General features: G+C 47.0%; 1 protein-coding gene across 1 annotated transcript in view; it reads right to left on the bottom strand.

Moving 5' to 3' along the window:
• Positions 1-5,458: 5,458 nt before the first annotated feature.
• Itgb3 (integrin subunit beta 3) overlaps positions 5,459-10,173 on the bottom strand; it is a 55,668-nt gene continuing 50,953 nt past the window's right edge. The window contains exons 14-15 of the mRNA XM_021176848.1: positions 7,280-7,446; positions 5,459-5,755 (exon numbers count right to left, since the gene is read on the bottom strand). Coding sequence (XP_021032507.1) covers positions 5,690-5,755; positions 7,280-7,446 — 233 coding nt within the window. The 3' untranslated portion in view covers positions 5,459-5,689. The remainder of the gene's footprint in view (positions 5,756-7,279; positions 7,447-10,173) is intronic.

Below are 10,173 nucleotides of genomic sequence, written 5' to 3'. Positions count from 1 at the left end.
CATCTGTCTGCTTCCATCTCACAAGTGCTGGGATTGGCCTCATCTGTCTGCTTCCATCTCACAAGTGCTGGGATTGGCCTCCTCATGTGTCGTCACATTCTTCACATTCTGGCAAGCCTTTCTTGTTTTGTTTTCTTTGTGGGGGCGGGGCGGGGGGGGTGTTAATTCTGCCCAGGGAGGAAGGATTGTGCACTTGAGTGCAGGTGCTCACAGACTCCAGAAGATGGCATGAGATCCTTAGAAGTTAGTCACGGACAGTTGTAAGAGGCCTTATGTGGGTACTGGGAACTGAACTTGTGTCTTCTAAAGAACAATTACGGATTCCTAACCACTGAGCATTTTCTCCATCCCCATCCCCAAATGCTCATTATTATAGAAGGAATTTATGAGGCAAAGAAAAGTTATTATACTCAAGTAGCCGTATACTGGTGTTTTTTCAGGGATCCAGACATACTGCTTCTTTTAGTTTTTGTTGTTTTGTTTTTCGTGTTTGTTTTTTAAGGAACCTGTGATATGAAGAAACTCAAGAATTCCAAGATGAAAAGTAGATCAAAAGTAGATTTTCAAGGCTGGCAAGACTGCGCAGTGAATAAATGCACTTGCCACCAAACCCTGAATTCAATCCTCAGGACCCATTTGATGAAAGGAGAGACCCAACTCCCACCAAGGAATCTTCTAACCTCAGATACATACTGTGATGTGCACGTGCACGCACACACACACACACACACAATTTTTAAAAAGAGAGGTTTAAAGAGAATTTTCCTGAGTTAATATCTGGTTTTCTGAATCTGTCCAATAAATATCTATCTCAAGAGGACATGGATATGCCAGCAACATAGCTGTCATCAAGCATTCTAAAGTTAGCTACTCTCAAACAAGCAGTCAGCAAAATCATTGGGAGGGGGCATTAAAACACAGATAGCTGGGATCTACCCTCAGATTTTCTTCTTTACTCCCCCTTTATTAAAAATAGACTCGTTTCTAACATAATAAATCCTAATTATGGTTTCCCCTCCTTCTACTCCTCCAAGTCCCTCCCCACCTCCCCTTCCATCCCAATCCACTCCCTTTCTGTCTCTTGTTAGAAAAGAACAGGCTTCTATGAGATAATAAAATATAACAAAATAAAATATAATAAAAAAATTACCATGTCAAAGTTGGACAAGACAAACCAACTGAAGGAAAAGAGCCCAAGAGAAGGCACACACTCAGAAGTCCCATAGAACACTAACCTGAATGCTGTGATATACATGCAGAGGGTCTGGTGTGGACCCATACAGCCTCATCCACGCTGCTCTGTCTCTGTGACTTCATACTGATTTAGAGGGTCTTATCTCGTTGGTGTCCTCCATTCCCTCTGGCTCCTATTCTCTGTCAGCCTTCTCTTCCATGGGGTCCCTGAGCTCTGGGGGGGGGGGGGAGATTTGATGGTGATTCCTACCCACTTAAATGTGCCAGCTGAGTGTTCCAAGGAACCTATTTACTCTGTGTGTGTGTGTGTGTGTGTGTTTGTGTAAAATGTATGGCTGTGGGTCTCTGCATTTATTATTCGATCCTTACATGACACATGACAACATTTTGTATACATGACAGTGGTCTCATGAGATTGTAAGAGAGCTGAATTTTTATATCACTAGGTGTTATCATAGCTATCAAAAATGCTTCTTATTCACACGTAAATGTGTTGCTGCCAAAGTGCAACACATCGGTTGTGTACAGTACAGAATACTTGACAATAGCTCTGTTGCTGCTTATATATTTACCGTGCTATGTTCCAAACATTATTTTACTGTATACTTTTTCTTCAAGGTTTCCTGTGAAAAGGTATGTCCTTCTCCCTGGCAGCAGCCTCTTCTACCTTTGGTTTTCCGTGTCTCAGGACTGTACTAAGAGGCCTTGGGAAGTGTCTCACTTGCACTCCCCAGATTTGTGTACCCACACACCTACAGCAGCAGGACTACTCGACAGTTCTCAGGACGTATGGCTGTGGTTCTGAGACTTGTCAGTTTTCATTTCTTTGTGAGTGTGTATGTGTGCGTGTGTGTGTTTCTGTCTGACTGTGTCTGTGTGTATATACGTATGTATGCAGGTACCCACGGGAGCCTAAAGGGATTCCCTAGACCTGGAGTTGAAGGTAGTTGGGAACTGAACTCCAGTCCTCTGAAAGAGCAGAAAGCACTCTTGAGCACCGAGCTCTCTCTCCAGCCTCTCAACTGCATTTAAAAAGCAAAAAACAAAAACAAAACTTTCTAGGTGATACTATAATTTGCCACTAGCCATTTTAAGTAGAAGTTTGGCATGTAAACGGTCCTGCAAGTCATTTGTCATTGAGCTTTTACTCGTGATTCCTACAGGCAAAACCTGGACTATATTGACGACATGTTCTACTTTGTTTGCAAAAGATCCTAAATAACCCCCAACTTAAAATAATAATACCTTAGAAAGTAGTAACCTGCTCATTTTGAAAATAGCAAAGTTCTGGACTCAGAAGCCAGCTCCAGCTCCCACGGCAGGCACCGTCCTGTTACATCCGGAAGCTTGCTTTCTATAAAGTTGTCACTTTGGAAGCAGTGACACTCTGTGCACCCAGCGAAAACAGATATAACAACATGGAGTAGTCTCAGGCCAGTTCTTTTGGAAAGCACATTTAATTCTCTGTTACACAACTCAGAGGAGGTGGGGAGGGTGTCAGGAAGGCACTTAAGCAAGTTCAACCAAAAATGGACAAAGACAAAGATCCTGATGTTGCTGTGGGCAGCTTCAGAATGACTCTCTCTGAGGGAAAGAACGGGAACAGAGCTGCCTGCCAGGCATTCTCTGTCTCTTCCTGTTGTCCTCAGACACTGAGACTGGACCGAAATCACCTGTAAGAGAACGGGCACAGCCGCTCTGTGCTGCGGATTCATTCCCAGCGCAATTTTAGACGTTCATCCTCTGGATACCACTCAGACTGTTCCTCGGCCTCCGGACAGAACAGCTACAGATAGGCCCGTGTACTGACCGGCATTGCTGCCCAAGCACCACAAACCTCAGTCCAGAAACAGACAAGGTCCCTACTCACCTTTCACTCTTTTACTATATTTCCGTCCTCCTCTGCTAGTTTCCTCACCTAAACAGTCTTCTCTAAAGAAAACCCCACTCTACTCTCACGGACTCTGCCTCAGTAGCTAAAGGATGGATCTCTGGCCATCTTCCCCGTCCCTCTACTGTACTCCCACCACCTAAGCCAAGAGTAACCCAAAGGCACGACAGGACAGTCACTGGCTTATTCCTGTACTCAAGGCCTGCTCAACACACCAACATCTGGATCAGCCACCCCTTACTAAAGGTCCTCCCTGGTATGCAGATGCAACTGTATGCAGAGTGAACAAGAAAGAACAAATTGGATAAAAACTAAGTGCTACATCAGAGGCACCCACTAACAAAAGATGAAGGGAGTCTGAGAAGGAATGAGACTCGCTGAGACAAGTTATAAGAATAGCATCTGCTCTCGTGAAAGCCAAGGCATTCAGTCTGGAAACTGAAAGACAAACACGAGCAACAGCACCTCTCCCCCCACAACACACACACACACACACACACGTTTTCAGTGCTGGGAATCAAACCCAGGACACTCCGTAACTGCTTGTTCTACTACTGGCCAACATTCCAGTCTCCTTATACACACACAGAATCTTGACGGCAGGCTTGATACCGTATTTACTCTCGGCATCTTAGGATGTTGATACTAAAGCTGGGAATACAGATCACTTGGTAATGCTCTTGCCTAGCATGTGTGATGTCCTGGGTTCTATTCCCAGCACTGCGTAAACCAGGCAGGATAGCTCATGCCTGTAATTGTAGCACCTGAGAAGTGTAGAAAAAGGATCAGAAGTTCAAGTCATCCTTGGCTACATAGCAAGTTCAAGGCCATCCTGGGATACATGAGACCCTGTCTTTCAGAAAAAAAAAGAATACTGACACTTGAAATAGACTTTCCAAGTTACCAAATCCAAAAGAATATTGAACTCCAGAGGGGGGAGGGGCGGGAATGGCTTTCCTGAATTAACTTTCAGATGTTTTGACAGCGATCCCGAGGCCAGGACTCAGGTCTCAGATCATCAAGATGCTGTTTATAGGCCTCTTGTCTCTGGGTGGTAAGCACTGATTTTTAACATTAGATCTAAGCAAACCATGCTTGCTGGGCCAACAGAACAGCCAGTTGAGAAACCTCCTCAAGAAAGGTTCAGTGTGTCCACATCTTCACATGCTTCCAGGAAGAGGGAAGCCCCTTGCAGACCCAGCAACTGACTGGCAAGTTACTAAGAATGTATGCCACACAGTCTGTGTGGGGGTTTTTATGCTCTCCTTTGTCATCATACAAAATTATAAATATAATAATGCAAGCATGTTTATATACGTGCTCCTTTAGAGTGATGGGCCTCATAGTTTTGGGTGTCCCCATAGGGAATAAAATAAAATTGCACTTGTGGCCTCCCAGATTAAAGGCTGAGATAAAATGAGGTTGTCCAGCCCACAGGAGAATAGGCCACACATGCAGTTCTGACTGGCCTTTCAACTCCTCCCTGGCACTTTGCTCAACAGACTCATGGGAGACTCGGGGGACTCCTTCACAAGACACCGAAGAGGTAGATACACACAAGCACCCCCATGGATGGGTGTAGCAAGCACACAGAGGCATAGGATGAGGTGTGTGGAGGCGCCCGGAAAGAGGAGCAGAAAGCCTGGAGAGTGGGGATGGACCTCCAGCTCTGACCACTGCACTCTCCCCTGAGGAGAAAGCATCTGACCATGAGTGAGAGCCCCAGCCCATAGCACAAGTCTGTGGCCATGAGGGTGTAGAAGCAGGAGGTAAGAGATGGTGTTGACACAATGACACATGTTCACAAATCTCCTGGGAAGAGCTACCAATGAGGCAATTCTGAATGGCTGTGATTATGAACTTGGAGGTGCTGGCACACCCCACAGGACATGCATGACCCCTGAGTGGCCTTGCCATCCTCACCCTTAACAGGCCAAAGAGCCAGGTGACAAGGACTTTCCTTATGAGAGAGAGAGAGCCATAGCAGGACTGAGGTGCTGGCAAAAGCCACAGGCAACTCTTGAGGACTCGATTCTTCCCTAACTCCACCATCAGCCTGAGGGAGGGAGGTGGGCAGAGGCACAGACAATACAGCTGAGCTTCAACACCAAGCACTTTCTACCACAGCTGTTGACAGTCAGCTCCAAGAACCGGAAAATTACAAAGTTGGTATAGAACCAAGACTTGACACCACTTCCTCTGGAATGGGGGTCGGGGGACCTCAGCCCTGCCCTTCTCTTCTGGGAGAATGGCCTGACAAGGCAAGCTAGCTTCTCAGAGGTAATGAGCACCTGCCGGGCATCATGAGTCCCCCTCAAGCTAAGCAGGAAGAATCCTTTGGGGAGGGCCCCTGAGGACAAAGGCTGTGGAGCTCTGCCTGTGAGACACAAGTTTTAAATTACACATTTCCCCACACTCGTCACACACATAAGTACACACAGAGAGATACATTCCCACGTACTGACATTCTTCCAGCCCAGCCCAACCCATGCCCCAAATCCCACCCACACACCCACACACACAAATGTCCTCTGTAAACATAATGGCAGAGACTCCCACAGTCCTGGCATCATCTGATGATGGCCTAAGGATGACCTCTTCTCATTAAGTCCCCCGGTAGGTGATATTGGTGAAGGTGGAGGTGGCCTCTTTATACAGCGGGTTGTTTGCCTGCAGAGGGAAGAGAGGAGAAACTGTGGTCAGCTCCATGCACTTCCTTACCCCAAACGGTTAAACATCATCTGGGAATTTTATCCAGGACATCCCTCTCTGGAGTCAGAAATCAGCCAGTGCTTACATTTACACATCAACTCTTAGGATGGGGATAGGAGAGAAGGAGGGGAGAGGTATGCTGTGTTGCTGGTCTGCCACTGTTTCTAAGGGTTTTTAATTCAGTCACTTTGGGTGGAAGAATATTTGTCAGTCCCAGAATAGTATACTGTTTGCCCTGCCTCTCCCATTTCTTCTTCTGTCCCTACTCTTTCTTTCCCTTCATTAAGGCAGTGCCAGGCGATGGGAGCCAGAAGGGAAAATGTAGCAGGTGGGGTCAGAACACAGAGCCCAGCTTTTGCTGAAATTATTCCTAACTTGTTTTTATCTCATCTCTCGGGTCAGTTGCTACCCACAGACCTGTTGTGTGCCTTCACCAGGTTTCCCAAATTATTTCCTAACAGAAAGTAATGAAGCCCCCTTAATGGTAGTCAAGAAATTTAGAACGTCCCCTCCATGCCAAGAAATCTAGAGACGTCCCTCAGCGGCTCAAATGCTGTACATTAGCATTCTCGGCCTGTCTAGGAAAAGTAAAGTGAAATTGGACCTAAAATTAAATAAACAGTTCTCAAAAAAAAAAAAAAATGCTCATCAGGACTAGCGAGCTGGCAGAGCAGGCAGAGGCTGTTGCTGCCGGGCCTGATACAGCTGACACTGGTCCTCAGAACCCACCTGGGAGACAAACCTGACTCCTGCAGACTGACCTGTGACCTCTGAAAACACACCATGGCCATACACACATGCACGGGGCTTTTGTTGTTTAGATGCTCATTTGATTGGATTAAATCAGGTTAAACGGTATTCTGGGGTCTCCAGAGGATCCTCCTGGTTTGCAAGCTACTACCTCTCATTTGAAGGAAAAGAGAAAAATGAGGTAAACAGATGTAAGGCCATGAAATCTAAGAGGCTGACCCCGAAAGTAATTCCTGTATTGCCCCATCCCTGTCTTTGTCAGGCAAGCTATTCTACTTCTCTGCCCTCAGTTTCCTTAACTATAGGATCTGAATGATAATATTGTCCAGCAAAAGGGCTGTCATGGAGATAAAGTGTCACAAGCATTTAGCCCTCAGGAGACGTTCTCTGCTATGTCACTTTCCGTACATGTTCCTGATACAGATTTGCCCTGTCCCCTCAACTGGAGAATTAAGCTGCTCCCTTTGTCACAGTATCCCGTGTGAGCTCAGTGATCAGGACACGTGGTCACTGTAAGGTAGAAGACTGGGAGGTCTCATAGCAACATACAGATAAAAGAACAGTCAAAACATTTCCCAGTTTCCAGAACAGAAGGATAACTGGGGAACAACTGTCGAGGCTGACTGACCACTGAGCATCTCCTGCCCCAACCTCGGGTTCATGAACCAAAGACTCGGGAGAACTCAAAGCTAAGCACAGCCAGAGAACTCAAAGCTAAGCACAGCCACTCACTGTGTCCCACTTGGCTCTGGCTCGTTCTTCCTCAAATTTAGCAAATTCCTTCCGGTCATGGATGGTGATGAGTAGCTTCCAGATGAGCAGAGTAGCAAGGCCAATGAGCAGGATGGCCCCCATCACTGACAGCAGGACCACCAGGATATCAGGACCCTTGGGACACTCTGGGAGGCAGAGACAGAGAGCAGGAATCACCAGAGACTCCCAGGACTGAGATCGTAACAAAGGGATTCAGAATTGAAGATGGGACCATCAGAAACAGTAAGTTCGTCACTTTTTAAAAAGGACAATCTTTAGGACAGCAGTCATCTGCCCTGGGTACCCTAAATCAGGGTTCTCAGGCTAAACCTAACCCATTCGGTGTGGAGGGATGGGTCTGAAGCTGAGAACACCCGTTGCTATTGCAGAGGGCCTAGATTAAGTTCCCAGCACCCTCATGGTGGCTCAGACCCATCTATAGCTCCAGATCACCTGACTCCCCCTCTTCCGACCTCCACCAGCACCCAGTCATGAATATGCTACACACATGTCCAGTGAGGCAAGTTGCTCTTAAATATAAATCTCAAAAACAAAAATTTTTAAATAAAAAATCGATTTGGGGAGTAACTAAGCCTAGTGGTGAACATCTTGCTATTTTCCATGAAGCCTGGGCTCTATCCCTAGCATTACACACACATGCACACACATGTACACACGCACACCTACACCTGCTAACACACACACACACAGACATTCAAACACACTCACCACACACATACACACATACACACACACACACACACACACACGCACGCACGCTCGCATGCACACACACATACCCCTATACCTGCTAGTCCTGGAACTTACATTCCTGTAGAGCAGCCACTGGCTAGCGGTGGGAGCAGCTAGCTCTTTTATATTCAGAACATTAGTGTTCTGCTTACCAGAGTCCTCTCCCTGGTGTCCCCTAAGCACAGGCAGAGTGTGGCTTGTCCTTGGGTCTGGGCCACTGGACATTCAGGAGCCAAGACTGTCTGGGTTTGAATACTGGCTTTAATGCTTACACTGCTTATCTGGCCTTCAATAAACTAACTTTTCTAAGTGTCTGTTTCCTGTTTCTCCATCTTTAAAATGGACAAAGCCTTCACAGGCAAAAGCTTGTGATGAGGAATGACAGAGCTAAATAGATTTGAAGAGCTCAGAACAGTGCCTGGCACAAAGCTGACTCCTCGGTAAACACCAGCCACCATCGTCACTGGTGGTGTCTCATACCTAGCCTTGTCATTTATTGTCCCATCGGCATGTGCATCTCTTGCCCTGGTTCAGATGTTTAAATCCCTGAGAGCTGTAAACTCAACAGCCCTTCTCCGCAGTCATGGGGACCAGGAAGCCTGCCAGCCAAGATAATTTAGTAATCTAAAATCATAACCCTTCTGGAGGCTGACCTCTTTGTTCTACCCAGCCAATAACCAAAGCAGACAGAAGCTGTGATACTTATCCACCAGTCAGCTGATTCTATTCTAAAGAGCTCTGCGTCCCATAAACCTCCGGTGTCTAACAAGTGACCTCACACTGGCACCCTCCAGTGTCATGAGACCAGGTGTTTGCTTGTATGGGTGCTGCTGAGTCTGGAGAGGAAGTCACACCCACTTTCCACTCCATCTCCCACCTTCTCTAAACAGACACCCTAGGCTCACCACATACTACACAAAAACAACCGCTACCACAAACCACTCTGGCCATTTCCCAACCCACCAAATTACAACCTCTCGATAATGAAGGGGCTCCTGGGGGGAGCTTGTGAAGTTCCAGTGTCCAAATTACCAGGAGCAAAGGTCCCCAGTTCTTCTGGGAAAAACAACTGTGAATTCTTTGAAAGCTTGGGATAGGCCTGACCCTCAAACCTCAAAGTGAAATTTTCACATAGTGGTCTGGGCAACACAGGTGGAATTCTAGAGGAAAGCGGTCTGTCATCACCAGGAGTGGGAGGCAGAAGACCAGAGGCAAGGTGCCTCTAGAGGTCCCTCTTAGCCAGTGGGTGACCCAAAGCCAGACAAGCCTTGGTAGCGTGGGCAGATGTAGTAAACAAAAGTATAGGAAGTCCAGATCAATCTGACTTCCCATAAACAAGTTACTATTTTCGTGTGTGTATACTAAATATTGCACGGAACCAACCCATGGTGTTATTTCTGGCAGCCTTAGCCAAGAATGAAGAGAGCCCATTCCATGTGGCTGAATCCATTTGGAAATGCTCTTTACTGCCCTGTGGTGACTCAGTCTTCCAAAGAAAACATCTGCAAGGCCATGAGGGGGTGAGGAGAAAGAGAATAATCTCTCCCTATGCCCCAGGACCCCAGCTGCCTGTGCTGCTCCCAGCTAGAATCCCTGGAAATCCTGGGGACTGGTTAAAAGGAGAGGCAGAGCCAGGAGGTAGGAGATGTGGGCCCTCCAGCTGAGGGTCTGACTGTGGAAATACTGCACCTGCAGGAGGCCCCAGGTTCTATTTCCAGCACCACGATGTCAAAGGGCACCTGTAGGTCACTAGACCTGTGGATCCCATTTCCCAATGTGTTTTTGAAAAGAAAAAAATGGATGTACTGGCTGAGAACATGAAAAGTGACCATACCCTGACCCCGGGTTGTTTGGTCGCATCAGATGACTCTATACTCCCAGTCTCAAAATCCTAAGCCAAATGATTTGGGTTAGTGAGCCAACAGGATCACCAGCAGATTGTGTAGCAAAGAGGTGAGGTGAGGTGCAGAGCCAACAGCCAAGGGCTGAGAGCCCGGGCTAGGGCAGGGGTGAGTAGGAAGCTGTGCTCAGACCATAACGTGTGTTCCTTCACAGGTACACAGGCTCCTCTCTGCCCTTCCCATGACAGCTTTCCCTGGGCTCTCTAAGCAAAACGAGGA

The sequence above is a fragment of the Mus caroli genome, chromosome 11, assembly GCF_900094665.2.
Source record: "Mus caroli chromosome 11, CAROLI_EIJ_v1.1, whole genome shotgun sequence".
Lineage (NCBI taxonomy): Eukaryota > Metazoa > Chordata > Mammalia > Rodentia > Muridae > Mus > Mus caroli.
Note: the sequence above shows the minus strand (reverse complement) of the source record. Positions and strands in the feature narration are given on the sequence as shown.